The sequence below is a fragment of the Stomoxys calcitrans genome, chromosome 5 (genome assembly GCF_963082655.1).
Source record: "Stomoxys calcitrans chromosome 5, idStoCalc2.1, whole genome shotgun sequence".
NCBI lineage: Eukaryota > Metazoa > Arthropoda > Insecta > Diptera > Muscidae > Stomoxys > Stomoxys calcitrans.
In genome coordinates this window covers 116,267,258-116,292,628 of record NC_081556.1, presented here as the reverse complement: position 1 = coordinate 116,292,628, position 25,371 = coordinate 116,267,258, and the positions used below count along the sequence as shown (strand labels likewise).

At 39.1% G+C, this 25,371-nt stretch overlaps 4 protein-coding genes across 4 annotated transcripts in view; 1 reads left to right on the top strand and 3 right to left on the bottom strand.

Moving 5' to 3' along the window:
- Positions 1 to 9,944, bottom strand: part of LOC106092214 (dynein axonemal light chain 1) — a 170,125-nt gene extending 160,181 nt beyond the window's left edge. Inside the window, exon 1 of the mRNA XM_013259004.2 lies at positions 9,553 to 9,944. The gene's annotated coding sequence lies outside the window, so the exon portion shown is untranslated. The remainder of the gene's footprint in view (positions 1 to 9,552) is intronic.
- LOC106092213 (steroidogenic acute regulatory protein-like) lies at positions 3,461 to 4,594 on the top strand. The gene is made up of 5 exons (XM_013259002.2): positions 3,461 to 3,543; positions 3,615 to 3,770; positions 3,850 to 3,954; positions 4,019 to 4,438; positions 4,505 to 4,594. The coding sequence occupies exons 1-5, from the start codon at positions 3,541 to 3,543 to the stop codon at positions 4,592 to 4,594; spliced, it is 774 nt and encodes a 257-aa protein (XP_013114456.1). The 5' UTR covers positions 3,461 to 3,540.
- Positions 9,945 to 12,880: 2,936 nt separating the features above from the next.
- Positions 12,881 to 13,662, bottom strand: LOC106092208 (neuropeptide SIFamide). The gene is made up of 2 exons (XM_013258995.2): positions 13,249 to 13,662; positions 12,881 to 13,118 (listed from the first exon to the last, which is right to left on the bottom strand). The coding sequence occupies exons 1-2, from the start codon at positions 13,382 to 13,384 to the stop codon at positions 13,030 to 13,032; spliced, it is 225 nt and encodes a 74-aa protein (XP_013114449.1). The 5' UTR covers positions 13,385 to 13,662; the 3' UTR covers positions 12,881 to 13,029.
- Positions 13,663 to 13,667: 5 nt separating this feature from the next.
- On the bottom strand, positions 13,668 to 18,227 carry LOC106092206 (DNA ligase 1). The gene is made up of 2 exons (XM_013258994.2): positions 17,338 to 18,227; positions 13,668 to 14,410 (listed from the first exon to the last, which is right to left on the bottom strand). The coding sequence occupies exons 1-2, from the start codon at positions 18,147 to 18,149 to the stop codon at positions 13,816 to 13,818; spliced, it is 1,407 nt and encodes a 468-aa protein (XP_013114448.2). The 5' UTR covers positions 18,150 to 18,227; the 3' UTR covers positions 13,668 to 13,815.
- Between the last annotated feature and the right edge of the window lie 7,144 nt (positions 18,228 to 25,371).

The following is a 25,371-nucleotide window of genomic DNA, read 5'->3' as shown; positions in this document are numbered from 1 at the left end:
ACGGAAACGGCACTGCAGCCAGCTAAAAGACTGCGGTTATCTGGGGCATCTCATGCCCAAAAGAACTAAGGCGAACAATAGTAATATGGGCCTAAGGACCTTAGCTAATGTCGCTAAGGACAACTTGCTGATGGTAGTTGTCAACAAGGGAGAAGAACAGGGCTGCATACCTAGGACAATGGGAGTGGGATAGTCAATGGACTGTCATCTCTATACTCCGATGTCCTTGCGGAATTACCCCGGCTTCCTCCAGTCTGCGACGATGCCGATCATCGGTGATTAACGCTGGGGAATAAGGAGGCGACTCAGCAGTTGTTGCTGAAATATTTGCCTGAGGAACTATCGACCACATCTGTCACTATCGGAACAGGAGTGGAAGCCGTCGAAACGGGACCCGACAATCTGTAGTGTCCTAGTGCCAAGCCAAGCGGTATACAGCGACGTTCATGGTGGACTCCAGAACTGGTTGGTCTAAGGAAGAACTGCAGAAAACTCTTCAACGAAGCGAAAGCAACAAGGCCATCACACGATTGAGACGTCTACAGGGTTGAGCTAAGAAAATACAACGGCGAGCTGAGAAAGGCTCAGCACAAATCTGTAGATCCGTAGAGGATTCATCTGAGGCCTCTAGGCTAAGAAAGACCCTATCCTTGAGATCTATTACGGGATATATTCAGAAGCCAGAGTATGCGTGGACGATGTCCAGTGAGGAAACACTAGAACTACTCGTTGACATACATTTCCCGGGAAACTCTCCAGCGAACAACGAGGCTCTAGAAGAGGTTGTTACTGGTATGCATTCGTCGGAGTTTATTGGGGAAATTGTGTCTGAGCCGAAAATCCTTGGGGTGATAAAGAGTTTCGAATCCTTTAAGTCACCATGCTCTGATGATGTATTACCGGTTGAATTAGAAGCTGTGTCCGACAGACTGGCTCCTTGGCTTGTAACAGCATGTCATATATACCTCTGGAATGGAAGGACACAAAGGTCATTTTCATTTCAAGAGCAGGGAAAAGGTACCATTCGAAAGCGAAAGATTTTCGCCCTACTAGTCTGTCATTCTTTATGCCGAAGACTCTTGAGAGACTGATAGAAACATATCATAGGGCAAAGAACCCTGGAGATCACCTGTCTCGGCAACAACATGCATATAGTAAGGGCAAGTCCATTTCAACAGTCTTTCACGACCTAGTGGGTTACAAAGAGGGTTTTATCGATGGGTCAGCAGAGGAGGTGTACTGTAACCATAAACAATATTTTATTGCTCCTGGAAGAAAAAGGTGTAAAAGTGGTCGCGTATGCTGAAGATGTGCGTATTGCGGTTAGGGAAAGTTTCCCAGCACTCTTAGAGGTATACGACAGCAATTTGAAATTCTAATCCAACATTTTGGAGAGGGCAAGAAAGGCAACTCTTACCCAATACACCTGCAAGAAAGCCATTGGCAAAGTTGGGGGTTTAAACCGCATGTCATGCACTGGGTATGTATGCAGTTGTCAGACCTATAATGCTATATGGTGTTGTAGTCTGGTGGACAGCGCTTCAAAAGTCCACCTACTGCTCCACACTTAGCCGGATCCAAAGGATGGCTTGTTTGTGCATCACAGCCGCACTGAGGACGACACCATCTGATGCACTGAATTTAGTGCTACACCTAATGCCTCTGGACATTGTGGCGGGACAATATCCGATGTTCCAGGCAGTGTGGATTACACCATTCTGAGCCGCTTTTTGATAAGAATTACTAAACCACTATTCCTGATAGAACCGATTGAAACTACGTTATCCCTGGTAACAGAAGTTACATAGACTTCTATACTGATGGTTCAAAACTAAACGATTGTTTGGGCTTTGGGGTGTACTCTAAAGATCTAGAACTGGTCATATGAGAAGGTTTCGGTTAGTGTGTATCAAGCGGAGATCCTTGCAATTAAGCAAGCGGTGGAATGGCTAAGATATAATGTCATTTTGACGATTGGCATAAATATCTTCTCAGACAGCCTGGTAACCATCAAATCCCTGGAGAAAGTATTTCTGAATTCAATAACCACCCTCGAATGTCGCAGATCTCTCAATGAGATGGCTAAACAGTTCAAAATTCAACTGTTTTGGGTGCCTGGCCACAGAGATATCCCAGGGAATTGTAAAGTGGATGAGCTTGCGAGACTAGGAACTACCTTACACATGGAACTGGAATATGTGGGTGTCTCTAGCGACATGTAAGCTAAGTTTTCAGGACCAGGCCCGAAAGACAACGAATGATAGATGATCACAAAGAGGGGGCCGTGAGCATTCCAACATTATTTGGTCTAATCCAGACTTGAAGAGGTCTACCGCTTTGCTGTCACTGGCTAATACTGGCGTCTCAGTCATTGTGTCTGTCATGACAGGTCACTGTCTAATCGGAAAACATGCTGACAGACTGAAGGTTGCCAGCAACAGCTTTTGCAGAAGCTGTTAGGACATCGAAGAAGAAGAGACTATAGAACACCTGTGTGTGTGTCCCGCACTAGCAGTCGGAAGAAGTTCCACTTTAGGTTCTCATTTATTTGAGAACCTTTGTGATTTAACGGATGTGAACATTCGCAAGTTATTGGGCTTTTTAAAGCGATCTGGATGGTTCAACGGTAGGAAGGCATCTTCCTTCTTCTGTTCCAGTGATATCACAATGGACGAAAACGTTTAAGTGAGTCTGATGGCAAACTACCATTTAAACCTAACCTAGCACAGTTGTTGGAGTCATAGCAGAACACTATGAGCAAAATTTCAGCCAAATTGGACAAAAATTGCGGCTTCCAGGGGCTTAAGAAGTCAAATCGGGAGATCGGTTTATATGGAAGCTATATCTTAATCAGAACCGATATGGTTCATTTGCAAGCCCTAACGACCTACATCAATATTAAGTATCTGTGCAATATTTCAAGCGGCTAGCTGTAGCTGTGTTCGGCCGCCATCGTGATTTCGACAGACGGACGAATCAGAATGTCGAGACGATCCAGAATATATATATATACTTTATGGGATCCAAGACCAATATTTCGAGGTGTTACAAACGGAATGACTAGATTAGTATACCCCCATTCTATGTTTCGAAGATGAGTTAACTGAGTTAATGAATGTGGTGAAGGGAAACTGGGAAAACAGCAGCTAAATATATTTTCATAGCTCCCCAAAAATTTTTGAAAATTATTTGAGTCTCATCATATAATCAACAAAGAAAAGGCAAGGAGAATTTCAACTCAATTTAAAACAAAATATTCTCCGCCACTTGCCTCTTCAGTATAATGAACTGACAAAGTTCACCTTTTAAGATGGTTTTCAGGCACACAGCCCCTTTGCAAATATAATCAATGATGGTGTGTCAACATAACAAAGACTTCATAGGATGCTATTGGTTTCATATCGACGTCATATCATCTACAATACGCATATCATTGAATTCGATTTGAATATAAATTTTTCTTTCAAACGAAAACAAAACTCGTAGAAATCATCATTGTGAAATGAAACCAAATCATTTTCATTTCATAAGCCCACAAAGATGGTAAAGTAAATCAAGTTCGCTTTTTAGATGAATTTTCCAATGCAAACGTTTTCGCTTTCAATATCTCTTAGGATGATGAGGATTATCATAGAAAGGCTTTGCAGTGCATATATCGAACTTATGGCTTGTTATGTGATTACGATTGGCGTATGGAGAAAATTACCAAACGGGGAGAGACCATAAGTAGCATATATCGTGAGGGATATGGAAAGATATATAAATTGACTGTGAGTACAAATATAAATGCTTCCTTGATGTAAGCCTCTTACAAATAGTCTGCTGCTCTTTGCATTTTTTTCTCTACAGTGTAGTTTGCAGTATCCTGCCCAGGCCTTGTGCCATGATATTTTCCACAACATTGAAGAGGTGCCCACATGGAATCCCACAATGTTGGAATCCAAAGTTATAAAAGTATATTCTGAAATCTTTACCGAACACAGGAAAGTTTGCTAAAAACTAAATTTTATATGTGCAGAAAATCAACTCTTACACCGAAATAGGGCAACAGGCCTTACGTTGTGGCGGTGGTGCTGGCCTCATACAAAGTCGTGATTTTGTTAATCTATGCTGTTGGCGCTTATTGGTCAATGGTGAAATGCAAGAGTCCCCCATAGATTTTGAACATTTTAAACAGATTTTTAAAAAACCTTCCACCTTAATGAATGAACATTTAGAAAATGAAAAATTTTATCGAAAAAATGGACGAGTTTGGTTGAATGCTGCCATGAGTTTGGAATATCCAAATGCTCCGCCTACTATGAAATTTGTTCGTGGTGAAAATTTGATTTCCGGTTTTGCTGCTTGTGAGGTGGAAAATAATCCCGATGTGTGCATATTCGAATGGATCTTGTGTTTGGATCTGAAAGGCTATATACCGCGTTCCTTATTGGACAGGGTATGTTTGGTTATGGGAGAAGAAGAAAGTGTAGCAGTTGATAAAATTTTTGTTTTATATTTTTAGTGCTATACCACCTTCATGACTGATTATATGCAACATTTCCAAAAACATGTGGATGAATTGCGGCAAGTGTATATAAATAAAAGTTGTTGAGAAACTCTGTACTTCCATGTTGTTAGAGATATTTCTGTTTAGTTTTCCATGTATTTATGAAATCTTTAATTTAAAACTTTTTATGTTCAAATAAATAGAAATCTTTATATTAAACTAGCTGACCCGGGCCCGCTCCGCTGCGCCTTCTTTTACTTTATATGGAACAAAAGTTTCTTTGGAATATTTATTGGGTTGCCCAAAAAGTAATTGCGGATTTTTTAAAAGAAAGTAAATGCATTTTTAATAAAACTTAGAATGAACTTTAATCAAATATACTTTTTATACACTTTTTTTTCTAAAGCAAGCTAAAATTAACAGCTGATAACTGACAGAAGAAAGAATGCAATTACAGAGTCACAAGTTGTGAACAAATTTGCCAACGCCGACTATATGAAAAATCCGCAATTACTTTTTGGGCAACCCAATATTTTCGAAGATCTTGTAGTGAAATACCATGCTTACTTGACTAAGAGTTTAACAATATAAGTGCCTTTATCTGAATTCCACATGAGATTTATTAGTCTACGAATTTAAGTTTGGATGTAAGGTGTACTCCATTCTTGAAATACTTCATTTCAGCCCGATATTCTCATGATGTCTGATTTAGTGGTGTTATCCGGGGAGAGGTGGTTCCCCAGATACTTGGCCCTAAAAAATATCAACATCGTGCTCTTCTCTCAAATACCAATACCATATTGCCATTGGCTTAAGGATGGCCCTAAAATATTGGGTTGCCCAAAAAGTAATTGCGGATTTTTCATATAGTCGGCGTTGACAAATTTTTTCACAGCTTGTCACTCTGTAATTGCATTCTTTCTTCTGTCAGTTATCAGCTGTTACTTTTAGCTTGCTTTAGAAAAAAAGTATAAAAAAGGATATTTGATTAAAGTTCATTCTAAGTTTTAATAAAAATTCATTTACTTTCTTTTAAAAATCCGCAATTATTTTTTGGGCAATCCAATAGGATATCAAATTTGTTTTCCTATCTCAAATACCTTTCATTTGAGCCACATATTAGCATGGTCGAAAAATGTTTTTCCTTTGGGGGTGTTTTGGGAAAGGAGTGATGCCCTAAACACATGGTCCTACATTTGGATATCAAATTCGTATTCTACTCCCAAATACCTTTATTTGAGCCCCATATTGCGATGGTCACTAACAAATTGCTGTTTGTGAGGTATTTTGTGAAAGGGGTATCAATTTTTGCTCTACCTCCCAATACCTTTCATTTAAGCTCCACATTGACATGGTCAGGAAATATGCCCGATTTAGGGGTGTTTCGGGGATTGGAGTGGTCTCCCAAATTATAAGCCCTGAAAATATATCAGCAACGTGCTCTATTCTCATACATCTATATATCATTTATTTGAACCCCATATTGCCATTGCACTCAAAATTGGATATCAAATTCGTTTTCTAATCTCATTTAAACTCCTTATTGTAAAAGTCAGCAAATATGTCCGGTTTGGGGTATTGACCCTAAAAACTATAAATATTTAGTTCCACTCTCTTTAAGACCCAAATTGTCTTGGTGAGCAAATATGTCCTATTTGGGGGTTGTTATGGTGGTGGGACGTCCGCTAGACAGTTGGCTCCTAATGTTGATATCCGATACGTGGTCTACTCCCACATACCTTTAACTTGAGCCCCATTTTTCCATAGTCGGCAAAAATGACCGGCTTGGGGGGAGTTTTGTGGGATGGGCGGCCACTCAATGAGTTGGCCTTGAAAATAAATATCGGCTTCGCGTTCCACTTTAAAAATCCTCTTATTTGAGCCTCATATTGCAATAGTCAGCAAAAACTTGGGTGGTGTTTTGGGGGTGGAGTGGCCCCATAGACACTTTTCCCGAATATTAATATCAAATTTGTGCTTTACTCCCGAAGACCTTTCATTTGAGCCCCATATTACTATGGTCGTAAATTTGTCCCCTTTGGGGGATGTTTTTGGTGAGAGACGGCCCCCCAAACACTTGGTCCCATATTTGGATATCAGATTCGTATTCTACATTCAAATACCTTCTATTTAAGCCCCATATTCCCATGGTCAGTAAACAAGTCCTGTTTGGGGGGTGTTTTGGGAAAGGGGTGGACCTCCAGAAACGTGGTGCCACATTTGGATATCAGATTCGTATTCTACTCGCAAAAACCTTTCATTTGAGTCCCATATTGCCATGGTCGGTAAATATGTCCGATTTGGGGGTGTTTTGGGGCTTGGGGTGAAGCCCCTAGCACTTGGTCCGACAATTGGATATCAGATACGTTTTCTAATCTAAAATACCTTTCATTTGAGTCGTGATTGGTCTAAATATATGTTTGGTAGGTTTAAGGGTGGGGCAGCCCCCCTAGGTACCCCATCCGAAATTTGGATACCAAATATTTATTTTTAGGGTACTATATGAGGGTACACAAAATTTCGCTTAAATTGCACCATCCATATCCGAGATCTGGCGTTTCTGAAAATTAGGGTAAGGGGGAGGGTCCACCCCCAACCCCCCCCCCCCCCCCCCCCCCCTTCAGATATCAAAAAATGTAGTACCCTATTTTTACCACGGGGTCATTATGTACCATCTGTTCAAATAAATCGGTTCAGCCATTTCTGAGTCTATAAGGAACACACAAGCTGAAGGGCATAATTTTATACTACGTACCAAACTTCTGTCAAACCAGCAAAAATTAAAGCTTCTAGGAACCGAACACGGATAATCGAGAGACCGGTTTACATGGGAGCTATATTAGGTTAAAGACTGATTTTGACCATACTTGGCGCAGTTATTGGAAGTTCTAACAGAACACCACATGCAAAATTTCAGCCAAATCGGACAAAAATTGCGGCTTGTAAGGACCCAAGAAGTCAAATCGGGAGATCGGTTTATATGGGAGGTTTATAAGGTTATAGACCGATTTAGACCGTACTTAACACAGTTGTTGGAAGTCATAACAAAACACTACATGTAAAATTTCAGCCGAATCGGATAAAAATTGGAGTTTGTAAGGACCCAAGAAGTCAAATCGAGAGATCGGATTATAAGGGAACTAAATCAGGTTATATACCGATTTGGACCGTATTTGGAACGGTTGTTGAAAGTCATAACGGAACACTACATACATACATACTTTCAAACAAAATTGAACAAAAATTGCGGCTTGTAAGGGCTCAAGAAGTCAAATCGGGAGATCAGTTTATAAGGGAGCTATTGGGTTGCCCAAAAAGGATTTTTCATATAGTCGGCGTTGACAAATTTTTTCACAGCTTGTGACTCTGTAATTGCATTCTTTCTTCTGTCAGTTATCAGCTGTGACTTTTAGCTTGCATTAGAAAAAAAGTGTAAAAAAAGTATATTTGATTAAAGTTCATTCCAAGTTTTATTAAAAATGCATTTACTTTCTTTTAAAAAATCCGCAATTACTTTTTGTGCAACCCAATATATCAGGTTATAGACCGATTTGGACCGCATGTGTTCAAGGGAAGCAATAGAGTTGAATACCCTACTGTCCCCAATCAACACCATCGCTCTCCGTTGAACCCGGTCAAGTAGCTCCAAGGATGATTTTCGAGCTCCTGCCCATATATGAGAGTTATATTCCATTTTCGGCCTGATGTTCTCTTCTGATGTCTGATCTTCTCAATATCTATTATTGAGAAGATCAGAATCGCTGAAATATTTCTTGCATCACTTACGAAAGCCCAAACACTTGAATGCTTCTTTCGACTCTTCGAATACGTGTTTTAACCAACGGACATCACATTTTATCTTTATGCCCAGAACATCAAGAGCATCTGACTGTTCAATATCTATACCGTCGATAAATATCGACGATTGTAGTGGATCAGTGAATCGCTTGTGAGACAAGAAACAGCACTGTGTCTTCTGTGCGTTAAAGTCTACTCTGTTCATTCTACCCCACTCGGAAATGGCCAACAAATCCCGGGAGATCGTCTCAACCATAATGCGCCTCCTGTTCACAATTTCTTGAGGACTTGGCCTATGGTCGAATGAATATGAATGACAAAGACTACTGTCTTCGGCAAATGAGAAGACTGGATTCGAAGTCTGACCCAATAGATCGTCAATGAAAATAAGAAAAAGGGAAGGGGAAAGGACAGAGCCTTGTGGCACACCTGCGGTCAATGTAAACTCATCTGATGAGAACCCATCAACAACAACTCGTATAGTGCGATCTCTGAGAAAGCTCGATATAAAACGAACAAAGTTATTACCGACATCAAAAGCGACCAGCCTTCATAAAAGTGCACCGTGCCAGACCCTATTAAATGCCTTGGAGATATCCAGAGCCACGACCTTTCTCTCACCAAACTGGTGGATAGAGCGACTCCATCGTTCCGACAAAAATGCCATTAGGTCTCCCGTAGAGCGATTTCTGCGGAACCCATACTGTTTGTCGCTAAGAAGGCCATTGAACTCTAAGTATCTGACAAGATGATGGCTAACCATGCTCTCCATAACCTTGGAGAGCGCGGAGCATATCGCATTTGGCCGGTAATTCGCTGGGTTTTTCGCCCCATCTTTCTTGGGGATGGGCTGAACGTTCGCAACCTTCCAACACGCTGGGAAAACACCCGCATGGTAAGCAGGGTGGAAAAGGTTGCGTAGTGGACGAGCAAGCGTCGAAGAACACTTGCAAAGGACAAGTGTACCGTCCGGGCCCGGAGATTTATTAACGCCGTATACCTTTATCCTATGGTGGTGGGTATAATTATTGATTTCTTGGGAATTTTGTAATGCTTTTAGATTTAACAGAATTTTTTTTCGCTTTCAAATTTTCTTTTGGAATATCGCTAAAAATTTGGGGCATTCTATTGGCAATAACTTTTTATTGCCAATATGTAATGATTTAACTCATTATAGGTAACCTATTATGTTTTAATCTTAGATATTCCCAGGAGTAATAAAATTTTGATGACTGGTATTCCAGTGGGTAATAATATGTACTTACCTTATTGTTGCTGGGAGGTACCCCAGTACGGATTTCTCAGCATGGTGACAAGGAGTGCTTTCATTAAACAGTTGGGTGAGTTGATGGGAGTATAACGTTGCCATAGTCGGTAGCTTTTCAATTTCCAGTTTGCATGCCTGACACTGCATACTTTTTTCGACTAGCTTAAATGAGTGCGAACCTTTGCTACATCAATCGTTCAATCGTTCGTTTCACACGTAAAATGCCTACTGTCGTTTACAGCATGATTTATTTGGTTTTTCATGTTTTCATGGGGTGACAGCCATGTGACCGTGTGAATCCTTTGATGTTGGTATCTGGTGCTGCTAACTATCATATTCTTTGCTGCGGCGAACTTTATTAGCCTTAAACCATTATCTGAAGTTTCTTAACTTTTGGACCAAAAATATTTTTCTTCTCCATTTTCGCATTAAAATCATGGACGGAATAGCGGTAATATTTCCGAGCGCCTAGAGCTCGTAGAAAATATCCTTTGTTTGTTCGTCATTATCTCCAGTCGCACTGTGGGATAGAAAGAAAAAAAAAACTTTTAAAAAATTGCTGTTTGAGTACGGGTAGAGATATTTTTTTTTTTAATTTGAATGGTTAGAGCTGGGGTGATAATGAAATCATGTGCACATTTCAAGGATCTAGGTGGTCCGGGCGCCTCTTGGGATGCCGCTAAAGATAGTCACCTCGGCATTTCGAAAATTTGTTCGGGCTGCCAAATCTTTAATGATAAATAATCCCTACGAAGTCCGCTTTAGGTCTCGAGAATTTGCGGTTTTTGTTTGATTTTGTTTTACGAAGGCAAAATTTACAATTACTTTGCCCCAAAGAGTGCCCAAATTGAAAAATGAATTTTTGAAAAATCCCCCTTACCTTTTTTTTCAAAAACGCCAGATCTCGGAGATGTGATTTAAGTGAAATTTTGTGTGCCTTCTTATAGTAACCTAGAAACAAAAATTTTGTATCTAAATTTTCGGATGGGGTACCTAGGGGCGCCGCCCCACCCTCAAACCTGCCAAATATATATTTAGACCATAATATGGGACTCAAATGGGAGGTATTTAGAATAAGAAAATGTATCTGATATCCTATTATCGGACCAAGTGTTAGGGGGACCACCCCAACCCCCAAAAGACCCCTAAATCGGACATATTTACCGATCATGACAATATGGGACTCAAATGAAAGGTATTTGCGAGTAGAATACGAATCTGATATCGAAATGTGGGACCAAGTTTCTGAGGGTCCACCCCTTCAACACAACACCTCCCAAACAGGACTAATTTACTGATCATGGCAATATGGGGTTTAAATAACCCCATATTGCCATGAATACGAATCTGATATCCAAATGTGGGGTCAAATCAACCAAGAATGTTTTTCTTGTTCTGATTTTTACTTTTCTTCTTCGAACGCTATAATTAACAAAATCATATTTAGGCTAATTTATACGGAACCCACTGTGCACATGAAATCAAAATATTTTAGTTAAATTATCACATATTTAAACAAGTAAGAGCGTGCGAAGTTCGGCCGGGCCGACTCTTATATACCCTCCACCATGGATCGCATCTGTCGAGTTCTTTGCGCATTATCTCTTTTTAGGCAAACAAAGAATAATGAATATGGACGAAGGAGGAGCTTTATCGAGTTATATTCCGATTCGGGGCTCTAGAAGCAAAATCGGGAGATCGGTTTATATGGGAGCTGTCAAGCTATAGATCGTTTCAGACGTATGTTGAAGGCCATGGGAGAAACCGATGTACAAATTCTGTGCCAAATCAGATGAGAATTGGTTTATATGGTAGCTATATCAGGGTATGGACCGATTTGGACCATACTTCACATAAATGTTGGAAGTGATACCAAAACACCAAGTGCAAAATTTCAGTCAAATTGGATAAGAATTGCGCCCTCTAGAGGCTCAAGAAGTCAAGACCCAAGATCGGTTTATATGGCAGCTATATCAAAACATGGACCGATCTAAACCATACTTAGTACAGTTGTTGGGAGTGATACTAAAACACTACGTGCAAAATTTTAATAAAATTTGATAAGAATTGCGCCCTCTAGAAGCTCAAGAAGTCAAGACCCAAAATCGGTTTATATGGCAGCTATATCAAAACATGGACCGATTTAGCCCATTTACAATCCCAACCGATCTACACTAATAACAAGTATTTGTGCAAAGTTTCAAGTGGCTAGCTTTACTCATTCAAAAGTTAGCGTGCTTTCGACAGATAGACGGACGGACAGACGGACGGACATGGCTAGTTCGACTTAAAACGCCACGACGATCATGAATATATTTAAGGGGTCTTAGACGCATATTTCGAGGTGTTACAAACAGAATGATGAAATTAGTATACCCCCATCCTATGGTGGAGGGTATAAAAACGAAAATTAAAAATTTCCCATAAGAAAGTTAAACAATAGATCAACTTTGCGAATAATGAATTCCTTTAACATTATTTAGAAAAAATTGTGTCAAATTCCCAAAATATTGACAAAAAATCCAAAATTCCCTAAAAAGGGAAATTCATTGAAATTGGTGAGATTTTTATTAACCCAATCAGTAAAAATGTTATTTGGTCAATGAATATTCCATTAAGGAACTGCGGAAATTCTCTCATATCAATGAGTTCTGTCTGATACAAGTTTTAGGTCAATTATATGGGACCTCCTTTTTATTTCAGAGTTTTTTTGCGTAGAATTTTATGAGAATAAAAAATATTTAGATTCCCAAAATGGGCCAATATCCAGATATTGGAGATTAAATCAAGATATATTTTTAGGATATGTACAACTAAATACTAAGGATTATTAGTCTAACGGCCTTATTCACAATACTTAAAAAACCTTTATAGAACTGTCAAATAAACCTATTTTAAGGCTTCATTAAGTTTTGTGAATAAGGCCATAAATGTTTAACAAAGTAATTCAAAAGCCCTTATCTTAGTAATGTAAAACTAAGATATCTGTTTAAACAAGCAAATTTTGAAGAGTTATGACGAAATTTCATCGCTGATGAGTCAGTTTCTAGAAGCAGCAGCGTCCACAAATTTGGAAATATCTCATCTATTTTACAGTTACAGAAGGATTTTGAAAACTTTTCGATTTCGAAAAAAGTGGCTTAGGCCATCCTCCACCCCCCCCAAATGAAATCCTGGCTAAGTCGGCGGTGGAGGGTATCTAAGATTCGGGGCGTTTTTACTGTTTGGTTTAACATATCCCTGCATTTATACCAGTTGACCTTGACGTTTTCCTACTTTTTTCATTTTTTGTTTATTGTTGCATTGGCAATCATAATAAGATCCTCTTTAGCCGTTTACATGGATAAGTCTTTATTATGTGTATATAGAAATTTTTACAATACTGGTTTTTTGGTTACAATAATTTTAGCTGCTGTCATTTTTAGTCCATAGGTCATGAAGGGAATCCACAAAAATGTTACCACAAAATCAATGATTATTTACTCTCGGGTTGGGGGAACCAGGATTGGCAGGCTTCCATGGCAATTTCACACATGGCCGTAACAGCTTTGGCATTGTCATATTCTGAAAACAAATTTAAAGAAAACAATTTAACCGACAGTTGTTGCACTTAACCGACAGTTGTTGCACTTAACCGACATTTGTTGCACTTAACCGAGATTTATTGCACTTAACCGACATTTGTTGCACTTACCAATCGAGTTGCGTTTGCCGAAAATGCTGCCATTGAATGGGGGTTTGCGATAGGCAGCCTCACTGGATTGCAATAGAACTACAGCCACAATGAAGGCAATGATGAGTAGGGCAAAGGAGAAGCGAATGGCAAACATTTTCCAAGTTTCTTTGGTGCAAGAGGACACGATTTCTATGATGTGAACGATGAAAGTGAACTGATGATGCTTCTTGGAAATTTTTGCGCTTTTATAGCGAAATTTTCACAAAGGAGAAAATATTTCAAAAAACACTAAATTTCCCCAAAGATTTCAAGAATATCTCGATAATTGAAAATTAATTGCTTATTATTAGTTTGCTTATGTGTGTGTTTATGCGTGTAGCTGCAATGAGTGCCTTATAAACAAAGGGGTGTTTAAGAGTTGACTTATGCTTTTATATGTTTTAGGGCTATGAGAGGGATGAAAACATCACACAACAACATTGTGGCATTTTTTAAATGGCCACAATTTAACTTAGTTTCAACCAAATAACCACTACAACAAAACTGCATGCTCTTTTTGCTTTATCCCATAAGCTGGGCATTTAGCTAACTCTTGATATCCCACCCCAGAACCTTGGAGAATTCCTTTTCACCGAATTCAATCATTTTGGCCTGTTCCATGCATATGGTCTGCCGCTTCAAATTGTCAATGAGGTATAATTGTTTTTTGTAGGCATTCAACAAGTCCATTCTTTGTTTTCTTAGGTTTTTAATTTGCTTCTCTTTGGCTTCTAGCTCAACCCGAGACTGCTCCTTCAGATCTCTTTCGGATTTTTTAAATTGAGTTATTGTGGTGCGGCTATTCTCCATCTCCTCATTAGCCTTATAAAGGCGTTTCTCTAAATTCTTATTATTCTGGGTTAAAATTTTAATCTCCCTTTTGGCAGTTTCCAATTCCTTTTGTTGTTTTAATTGTTCTTTGCTACGATCTTTATTACATTGACCCGCGTCCTCTAACTGGCTTTCGACTTTGGTCAATTGATCTTTGAGAGCATTGTGTTTGGCATAGGCTTGATCACGTTGTTGTTCCATGGCTTTGACTTGATCCAGTGCCTTATCGAGTAGCTCTTTTTGTTTGGCCATTTCTTGGGAAATACGAGTGTGATCTTCCTCCAGTATGGTTACTTTGGATTTAAGAAATCTACAAAAAAGGAAGAATTTTGGGGAATTTAAAATTTTAAATAAAATATCTATACCCACTACCAGTGGGAGTGGGGGTTTACTAATCTAGACATTGAAATATTGATCTGTGACCCCTTTAAGTAGATATTCTTGTTCGTTTTGATATTCTAAATTGATCTAGTTATGCCCGTCTGCCCGTCACTGTCGAAGAATTCGTCTGATGAAGGGATGGACTGCAGCCTTGTTAACATTTCAACCAAAATTTTTTTTAAAACATTTTGATTTAAAACCAAATCGAGATTTTATTAATAAATAAATCAACCATGTTTGTCAACTAATAAAAAAAATTGGGCAACCATTGGTTTGGTAGTTATCACAGTGGTAAATGCCAACCAAAAACAAATGATGTTCAACACGCAAAACCAATTCAAAGCGTGCTAAATTCCGCCAGGCCGAATCTTATATACCCTCTACCATGGATGACATATGTCAAGTTCTTTGCCCGATATCTGCTTGGGGGCAAACAAAGCATAATGGATAAGATGGCTTTTCTATTGGAGCTATATTAGGTTATGGACCGATTCGGACAATATTTGGGTGGGATATTGGAGACCATAGTAGCAGTCATCGTACAGAATTTCGGATAAAAATGGCGACCCATAGGGACTCAAGAAGCAAAATCAGAAGATCGGTTTATATGACAACTATATATATCAGGTTGTAAGTCGTTTCAGACCATATTTGGCATTGCTATTGGAAATCAAAACAAAAAAAAAAACATACGATGCACTATGCGGTTTTTCGCTTAAGCGATTTGTTCGTTTACGAGGTTTGAGTTGCTCGTTTACACCATTTGTTCGCATACGCGATTTGTTCGCACACGCGATTTGTTCGTATACGCGATTTGTTCGCAAACGCGATTTGTTCGCATAAGCGATTTGTTCGCATACGCGATTTGTTCGCATACGCGATTTGTTCGCATACGAGAGTTTTTCGCTTAAGCAAGTTGCTCGTTTACACAATTTGTTCGCATGCACGATTTATTTGCTTACGCTATTTATTTGCTAACAAAGTTTTTTCGCTTACGGCGTTTTTTGCTTAAGCAATTTGTTCGCTTATGCGATTTGTTTATTGGCTTAGACGATTTTTTCTCCTACGCAAGCCGATTGCTTACGCAATTCGTTCATACGCGATTTATTCTTCACTTTACTTTACGTTACTTTAATTTGATATGACAGAACATTTGTTCCACTAGCCGAACGTAGAATAGCGTTCCAAGCGCCTCGCTATTGCGCTCATTCTAAAATCTCTGACACCAAGTTTCGAGGTGTCTAACGCGATTTATTCTCTATGCGGTTTTTTGCTTAATCGATTTGTTCGCTTGCGTAAATTATTCGCTTACGCAATTTGTTGGCTTACGCGATTTGTTCGTATATGCGATTTGTTGGCATATGCGATTTGTTCGTTTACGTGATTTATTCGCTTACGAGGTTTGTTCGCATGAACGATTAATTTGCTTAAGCTATTTAGTCACTTGTGCGAATTATTCGCTTACGAGATTTGTTCGCTTAAGCGATTTGTTCGCTTAAGCGATTTGTTCGCTTAGGCGATTTGTTCGCTTAAGCGATTTGTTCGCTTAAGCGATTTGTTCGCTTAAGCGATTTGTTCGCTTAAGCGGTTTGTTTGCCTATGCGATTTGTTTATTTGCTTAAGAGATTTTTTTCTCCTACGCGATCCGATTGCCTACGCAATTTGTTTGCTCGCGCGATTTATTTGCATACACGATTTATTTTCTATGCGGGTTTTTCGCTTAAGCGATTTGTTCGCTTACTTGATTTATTCACTTACGCACTTTATTCGCTTACGAAAGTTGTTCGTTTACGCAATTTGTTCGCAGGCGCAATTTGATCGTTTATGCGATTTCGTGCGCACGCATGCACGATTTATTTGCTTACGGGATTTATTCATGAATGATGGAAGTCATAACTGAAGTCTTTGTTTAAAATTTCAGCCAAATCGGATGAAAATTAAAGCCTCTAAGAGCTTAAGAAGTCAAATCCGGGGATCGGTTTATATGGGGGCTATATCTAATTATAGACCGATTCCCATCATACTTGGTATGGATGTTGAAAGTCATAACTCAAGTCTTTGTTCCAAATTTCAGCGAAATCAGGTGAAAATCAAGGCATCTAAAGGCTCAAAAAATCAAATCCAGGGATCGGTTTATATGAGGACTATATCTGTTTATAGACCGATTCGGATCATACTTGGCAAGGATGTTGGAAGTCATAACTCAAGTCTTTGTTTTAAATTTCAGCCAAATCGGATGAAAATTAAGGCTTCTAAGGGCTCAAGAAGTCAAATCCAGGGATCGGTTTATATGGGGGCTATATCTGTTTATAGACCGATTGGGATCATACTTGGCATGGATATTGGAAGTCATAACTCAAGTCTTTGTTCCAAATTGTAGCCAAATCGGATGCAAATTTAAACTTCTAAAGGCTCCTGATGTCGATTCCGGGGATTGGTTTATAAGGGGGCTATATCTGTTTATTGACCGATTCGGATCATACTAGGCATGGATATTGGAAGTCATAACACATGTCTTTTACCCAAATCGGATGAATATTCAAGAAGTCAAATACGGGGATCGGTTTATATGGGGGTTATATCGAAATTTGAACCGATATTGCCTATTTGCAATCCCCAAGGACCTACATCAATAAGAAGTTTTTGAGCAAATTTTCAAATGTCGTCAGACGGACGGACAGACATGGCTAGATAGACCTAGAATGTCGAGACGTTCCAGAGCATATATATTTTATATGGTCTTGGATCAATATTTCGAAGTGTTACAAACGGAATGACTGTTTACTATACGCCCATTCTATGGTGTAGGGTACAAAAATAGCGATTGAAAAAGGATTTACTAGAGTTATTACTTACTTGATTAAACCATCTGTGCTGACATTCTTCTTAGAACCAATTGTCAAAATGCTGGCTTGCGAACGACGTCCCGTAGACTGTACATCCTCATTGATCACTGAGCTGGCACTGCTTTCAAGATGATTGTTGGAATCAGTACAAGATTGTTGACTTCGTAACGTGGAACATTCCTCTTTGTGCAAGAGCTCCAGAGAAGGACTTTTAACAAATTTCGCATTGCGATATTTTACAGTGAATGTAGAAGTGTTTGTGGGTGGAATGCGACTTCCATTGAAACGGGATTGATTAGGGGCTCGATAGGTTTCATTGCCTTTGTTGGGTGGCCGATGTCGTGTTATAGTGGATGTTTTCGATATTGGAGAAGGGGCCACAGTTGGCGTTATTTTGCCTGAATTCGCTGGCTGTCCTGTAGTAGGAGGGGGCGTTGGCGTGGGAGCAGTCACTGTAATGCGAGGTGAGGTAGAAAATCTACTTGAGTAGGGATTGTTGCCCTGACGATAGGGCAATGTCAGATTAAGGCGTTCCTTGGCAATTGGGGCTGTGGCTTGATTAAATAAATCCACAACATCTAGGGCTCCATCGCCAGCACCATTCTTTCTTAACAGTGTACTTTGACCCTTGCTCTTCTGATATGTCAGGAATCGAGTATCGGTCGAGGTACGACCTGAACTAAAGGACATAGTTCCAGCCACATCGGATGCAGCGACAGAAATAGCCTGTGAAGCATGTTGTTCCAGCGCTGAGGAAGCCATCATATTTAGTTGTTCATTCAATTTTAGAAATTCTTTTTCCTTAGAAAGCAGCTCGGTCATCTTGTAAGGTAATTGGTGAGGTGAGGAAAATTTGCGCTTGACTTAAATTTTGTTATTCAGTTAATTTTCGTTATCAAAAGCACGTTCACACAAAATATTTAAAAAATTTAAACTGTTTCACTTCAATTTTGGATTGGCATATAACTTTTTGTATTTTTTCACACTTTTAACAAGAAACTCCAATGTTGTTGAATGATTTAAGAACTTCAAGTAACTAAAGTAGTTTTAACTTCCCTATTAGTGTACAAGACAAACTATGCCTGAAGCAATTACGACTTGTGTTCATATTTGGGAATGCGAATATTTCCCGCACAAAAACTATTTGTAACCCTTAGCAATGGTTTAAATGTTTTATGTATTGTTTGGAATGTTTTTTTATTCTGTCTTGAAATGCATTGTGATATATGAGTTGCATAGGGGTGGCATTTTATGTTAATGTTGCCACAACAAAACAATCATCATTGGGTGCAATCGATTGAGCTGAATTGTGGTATTAAGGCAAAAGAAGGCATATTGACAGACGGATATGGTGGAATGAGTGATTTAATTCTAGTGGAATACCAATGAGGTGTTTTTATCTGCTTCATTTTGGTGCTTTTATCATGAATTAAATCAAATTTATTAACTCTCACTATTTGTTACAGTTATCAAAATTTAATTTTAAAAGCAAATTTCGTAAAAAATAAAAATTTTTTATTGTTGTAGAATTTTTTTGTAGATTCGATTTTTAATAAAAATTTAAACGATTTTTTATCAAAAGTTTTTTTGTAAAAGTTGATTTTTTAAGAGCTATAGGAACATTAAAAAAAATAAAATTCAGAAAAACGCATGACATCTTTATTTGAATCGATAGTACGGTCCAAATTATTCAATGTTTGAAGATTTTTTCATGCACGTGGCTGACCGTGACTGCGCCTCAAATAGTCCAACCGCTTAATCTTAATTCGGCATATTCAATCCAACATTTAGGCCGGTATCTGACGAATAAATGGTTTAATGTTGCCTTGAAGAGCTTTAACATAGCGCCACAAAAAATAGTCTGAGGCGTTAAATCGCGCGATCTATGTGGCCAATTGACAGGTCACGAACATGAAATAAAATGTTTACTGAACTCGCCTTTTGCATTTGGGGTAAAAAAAGTTCGATATCATCTCACGATTGCGCTCACCACTCACAGTTACCTTGGCTTTCACTACATCTTTCAAGAAGTACGGTCCAATGATGCCACCAGACCATAAACCGCATTGGTAGCTCTTGCAAAGCTTCTGGCTGATCTTTGCTCCAAAATTGGAAAAAAAATTAAGTCACTCAAGGATACCTACGATAGGGTTATCATTAGTCGGTTGATGATCTGCGTCTGTTTCCAGTGTTCCGCTGCACAGTCTTCCCCAAACCCAAAGACTACATGTTTAGATTCGGAAACAACAGCGCAGTCAGCCAAAAGGCTGCGGTCACCTGAAGGACTTCCCATGTCTAAAAGAGCGAGGGCGCACAATAGTAAAATGGGTCCAAGAACCTTTGGTTATGTCGCTTGCTTATGTCGCTGCTACGATCGAGACAGGAGGCGAAGGCATCGAAACTGTACCCGACAAGTCCTATGTGGGTGGGTCATCCGGTGGGACTACTAGTGAAGCATCTAAGGAGGAATCGTCTACACCCCAAGTGTCCAGGTGTCCATAGGAAGAGTGCTTCAATGCTTTCTCAACTGCCCTTGGGTGCGTACGGAAGCTCATCGTGACAAGATCTAACGAATTCTGTAAGAATGAACTCCTGGTGGAATTCCGGGATATAAACTACTCAAGGGTACGGGGAATGGGAGACACAGAGCCCGTATTCTTGCAAAGAGTAGTCTAAACGTTTTTCTTCTTCCGGCGCTTAGCACTAAAGATTCAGTAGTAGCTAGCCTTGAAATAAATAAGTCGCATTACTATACTCATAGAAAAAATTTGCTGAAAATAGCAAACACAATCTGCTGAATATTAGTAGTTAATTTTGCTGCTATTGTAGCAATAGTTCTGGTATTACAGCAGCAGTACTGCAATTTCAGAGTAGCAGACTTACTGCTGAAAAGTCTGTTGTTTGCTGAAGAATGATTGCTGCTTCATTATGAAGGGGATGTTAAAAGAAACAAATAAAAGCGTGCTAAGTTCGGCCGAGCCGAATCTTGGGAAGCCACCATGGATTCTGCTAAAAATTTGTACAGCTATATCCGGTTATATAAATTTTGCACAGATACTTCTTGAGCCCTTAGAAGCCTCAATTTTCATCCGATTTGCCTGAAATTAGAAAGAAATACTTGAGTTATGATTTCCAACATCCATGTCAAGTATGATCCGAATCAGTCTATAAACAGATATAGCCCCCATATAAACCGATCCCCGGATTTGACTTCTTGAGCCCTTAGAAGCCTCAATTTTCATCCGATTTGGCTAAAACTTAAAACAAAGGCTTGTGTTATGATGTACAACATCAGTGCCAAGTTTTATCCAAATTGATCAATATGGTGATATAGGGACCCCTGTGTACCCATATCCAAATGTGACTTCTTGAGACCAAAATAATTCAAACACAAACTCAGTTAATAAGGGTACATTTTTTAGCGGAATCCATGGTGGTGGGTTCCCATGATTCGATTCGGCCGAACCTAGCACGATTTTACTTGATTTTCAAGTTTAAGCTCAATGAAAGGGGCCTCCTTTTTATAGCCGAAACCGAACGGCGTGCCACAGTGCGACACCTCTTTAGAGAGAAGTTTTACATGGCATAGTACCTCACAAATGTTGCCAGCATTAAGAGGGGAAAACCACCGTTGAAAATTTTTTCTGATGGTCTCGCCAGGATTGAATCCGGTTCAGTGTCATAGGCGGACATGCTAAACTCTTTCTGGCCTCCAGAAAGAAAAATTTAATTTCTGAAAAAAATTGATTGAGATTTGATTTTTGAAGAAAGTTTTCAGCAAATTGTATTTCAAAAGTAAAATTTTTCCCAAAATTTCATTTCATTTCGCTCAAAATGTTGCAGAAATATGTTTTTCTCATTTATATATGTAAACATTTATCAAAATAGAATTTTACAATTTTTGTTTGTTTCTTTTTCGAGACGAGCTCAATGATCGGAGATGCAAATGGAAAAGGAAAGCCAAAGATAGCAACACACACCAACCACTATGGGACGTGTTTCGTCTTTGGTTGGAAGACTTTTCAAAATATCAACCGTGCGTTGGTATGTTGTATTTGAATCGTATTAATAGCGAAAACGCATCTATGATACAATTACCACATTAACCACACTCGACAACCCTGTCTACTAGCTGTATTTTTCCCAATGCATGTATTTTTGTGTAATGACAGACATTCTTTCTGTGACAAATTACGCTTCTTCCGTACTACACATGATTTTGTGCATCTGTTGAAAGTTGTATTGATTGCTTCGAACACTAAGGCAACGTCAATGGCTCTCGCTGTTGCTCCGTGTGCCCAAATTCAAATCCTGGCCCGGCTCTGCCGAATTTTTAATTTTTCAAGTTTTTTGCCTGTTAGGCCGAGATCATTCAATTTTACAATTTTTGTTTATTTCTCTTTCGAGACGAGCTCAATGATCGGAGCAACAGCGAGAGCCATTGCCGTTGTCTTAGCGTTTGAAGTCATCAATACAACTTCCAACAGATGCACAAAATCATGTGTAGTACGGAAGAAGTGTAATTTGTCACAGAAAGAATGTCTGTCATTGCATATGAGCTCGTCTCGAAAGAGAGAAAACAAAAATTGTAAAATTTAATGATCTCGCCCTAACAGGCAAAAAACTGGAAAAATGGAAAATAGAATTTTTATAAAATATGTTAAAATTTAATTCTCATACAATTTTTTTTATTATTCTGGATTTCCCATTTTAAGCTCATATGAAATCAAAGACATTATGTTTTTGCAAGTAAATGGTTAAGTCTTCTCCAGATTGCTTGCTCATTTGGTATATGGTAATTATTAAATTTCTCATTTCTCAATTTTACAATAATACAGATGTCACATTCGAGTGACAGTAAAATTGATGGATGTTAGTGTGCTAAAGGGTTGTTGAACTAGAGTGGCCATCTGCTCGATGGCAAAGATTGATGTTGTGTCAAAGTTTGATGAGTTTCTAGTGCCACATAAAACAACCAAACTCCAAAATCCAAAATCCAAATTTTAAAACTAAATAACAGTATCTTAAAATCACCGCCTCTGCTCAAAAAGGTGGGTAGCTGTTATTGATTTTTACACAAAATCAAGATTGCAATTAATCATGGGGCGTACATTTTGTAAGTGTTTTCACAAGAATATGAGTATGTCAATCACCTCTGTGACATATTTGGCGAACATTATTTTACATAAATCATGGCTACATATTAATAAATAATGTTTCTACTTTTGTCACTTGTTGTGTCAATGTACGAGTACGAGTATGTAAAATTCAATGTCTTTGTGACACACTAAGAACATGACCACACAAAGCCATAAGGTATTACAAAAAAAAAAAAACCATCACTTTTGGTTAAGTAAAATCAAATTTAGGTTCCATTGCCATTGGGCGTATGTGCAAAAATAGAATTCAATTAAAAACAGTTAATTTTTATCGTCATGTTTTACGTCACTTTGTATTTTTTAGGAAAAAAAAAAGAAATAAATAACTACAACATGAAGTGATTGTTTTTGTATGTCGTTAAATTTGACTTTCAGAATTTATTTTGATTTTGAAGTCTGGCCTAGGAATGGGTTGCCAAATGCCAGAAAAAATTAAAACATTTTTGTAATAATTAGACTTCTTATAAACTCTAATCGGAATGCTTATAAAAACAAAGAAAAGCGTTCTAAGTTCGGCCGGGCTGAATCTTATATGCCCTCCATTGTAAATACAAACATCATGCCTATTTCAAGGGAAGGTCGGTGGAGATTGCCCTGCACGAGGTTGTGCATAAAATTGCGGATCGAATGACATAAATAGAAGGGATAAAGTGGCACAGGGCACGCCACAGGGGGCAATTTATCGCCACTCCTTTGGGTGACCACCAAAAAGAACCTATTAGGGATGCTGACTGGGGAGGGATTTGAAACCGTCTATCATACAGACGATATTATAATACTTCTTAGAGCTAAGGATCCGAACCAGCTATGCAGTAGGGCCGAAAGGGTCTTGCATATGGCATACGACTGGGCCAGACCCAGAGGTCTCAATGTTAACCCAGAGAAGACAGAACAACGAATTTGGGCCAATTTAACCCACCACGTTTCCTTAATAAAACGATTCCATATCTGTTTTAGTTTTTGCCAATGAACTTTTCATGAAGGAACTGGGGCAAACTTCTCACAAATCAATAAGTGCTGTCCGATTCAATTTTAAGCTCAATGATAAGGGAACTCCTTTTTATAGCCGAGTCCGAACGGCGTGTCGCAGAGCGACACCTCTTTAGGGAGACGTTTTTACATGGCATAGTACCTCAAAAATGTTGCCAACATTAGGAGGGGATAAGCACCGCTGAAAGATTTTCTGATGTTCCTGCCAGGATTCGAATCCAGGCATTCAGCGTCATAGGCGGACATGCTAACCTCATTTGCAAATCCGAAAAGGTCAAATACTTAGGGGTGGTCTTAGATAGGAAACTTAATTGGGAGTGTCACATTCAGGAGCGTACTGAGAAGGCTGACAGGTATTGGGCACTATGTAGACGGGCCGTAGGCTCGAAATGGAATGTTCATGGGCAAATCTGCATTTGCTACCATATAAACCGATCTTGGATATTGACTTCTTGAGCCTCAAAAGGTTACAATTCCTATGTGATTTGGTTCATAACCTAATATAGTTCCAATAGCATTGAAATTTGTCAACGCCGACTATATGAAAAATCCGCAATTACTTTTTGGGCAACCCAATACATTGTAATTCCAATCGCTACTATCAGGAGTAATGGCACAGTGTAATCCACACTGTCTGCAACATCGGACATTGTATCAAGGATAACACAGTGTCCGTAACCGCCGGGGCGGATCCTCCCCCTTACCCTAATTTTCAGAAACGCCAGATCTCGGAGATGGGTGGTGCGATTTATGCGAAATTTTGTGTGTTCTCATATAGTACTCTTTGGTATCCAAATTTCGGATGGGGCACCTAGGGGGTTGCCCCACCCTAAAACCTACCAAACATATATTTAGAACAATCACGACAATATGGGACTCAAATGAAAGGTATTTAGGATAAGAAAACGTATCTGATATCCAATTGTCGGACCAAGTGCTAGGGGGACCACCCCAAGCCCCAAAACACCCATAAATCGGACATATTTACCGAGCATGGCAATATGGGTCTCAAATGAAAAGTATTTGCATGTGGACTACGAATCTGACCATGGCAATATGGAGCTTAAATAAAAGGTTTTTGAATGTAGAATTAGAATCTGATATCCAGATGTAGGACCAAGTATTGTATTTGGGGGACCCTAAATCGGACATATATACCGGCCATGGTAATATAGGACTCAAATGAAAGGTATTTGCGAGTAAACTACGAATCTGATATCCAAATGTGGGACCACGTTTCTGGGGGTCCACCCCTTCCTCGAAACACCTCCCAAACTGGATTTTTTTTACTGACAATGGGAATATGGGGCTTAAATAAAAGGTGTTTGAATGTAGAATACGAATCTGATATCCAAATATGGGATGAAGTGTTTGGGGGGCAGCCTCTCACCAAAAACATCCCCCAAAGGGGACAAATTTACGACCACAGCAATATGGGGCTCAAATGAAAGGTCTTTGGGAGTAAAGCACGAATTTGGTATCAATATTCGGGAAAAGTGTCTATGGGGCCACTCCACCCCCACAACACCACCCAAATAGTAAATATTTTCTGACTATTGCAATATGGGGCTCAAATAAAAGGGTTTTTAAAGTGGAACATGAATCCAATATATATTTTCAAGGCCAACTCACTGAGTGGCCGCCCATCCTCCAAAATACCCCCCAAGCCGGTCATGTTTGCCGACTATGGAAATATGGAGCTCAAATTAAAGGTATGTGGAAGTAGACCACGTATCTAATATCAACATTAGGGGCCAACTGTCTAGCGGACGTCCCACCACCATAAAATCCTCCAAATAGGACATATTTGCTCACCAAGACAATTTGGGTCTTAAAGAGAGTGGAACTAAATATTCATAGTTTTTAGGGTCAATACCCCAAACCGGACATATTTG

Coding starts and splice junctions, on each gene's coding strand:
- LOC106092213 (XM_013259002.2), top strand. Junction 3,771..3,849: donor GAAAGATATATAAATTGACT/GTGAGTACAAAT, acceptor TTTTCTCTACAG/TGTAGTTTGCAGTATCCTGC. Junction 4,439..4,504: donor CGCGTTCCTTATTGGACAGG/GTATGTTTGGTT, acceptor TTATATTTTTAG/TGCTATACCACCTTCATGAC.
- LOC106092208 (XM_013258995.2), bottom strand. CDS start 13,384: ATGTTTGCCATTCGCTTCTCCTTTGCCCTACTCATCATTGCCTTCATT. Junction 13,119..13,248: donor CGGCAAACGCAACTCGATTG/GTAAGTGCAACA, acceptor ATTTGTTTTCAG/AATATGACAATGCCAAAGCT.
- LOC106092206 (XM_013258994.2), bottom strand. CDS start 18,149: ATGACCGAGCTGCTTTCTAAGGAAAAAGAATTTCTAAAATTGAATGAA. Junction 14,411..17,337: donor AGCACAGATGGTTTAATCAA/GTAAGTAATAAC, acceptor CCTTTTTTGTAG/ATTTCTTAAATCCAAAGTAA.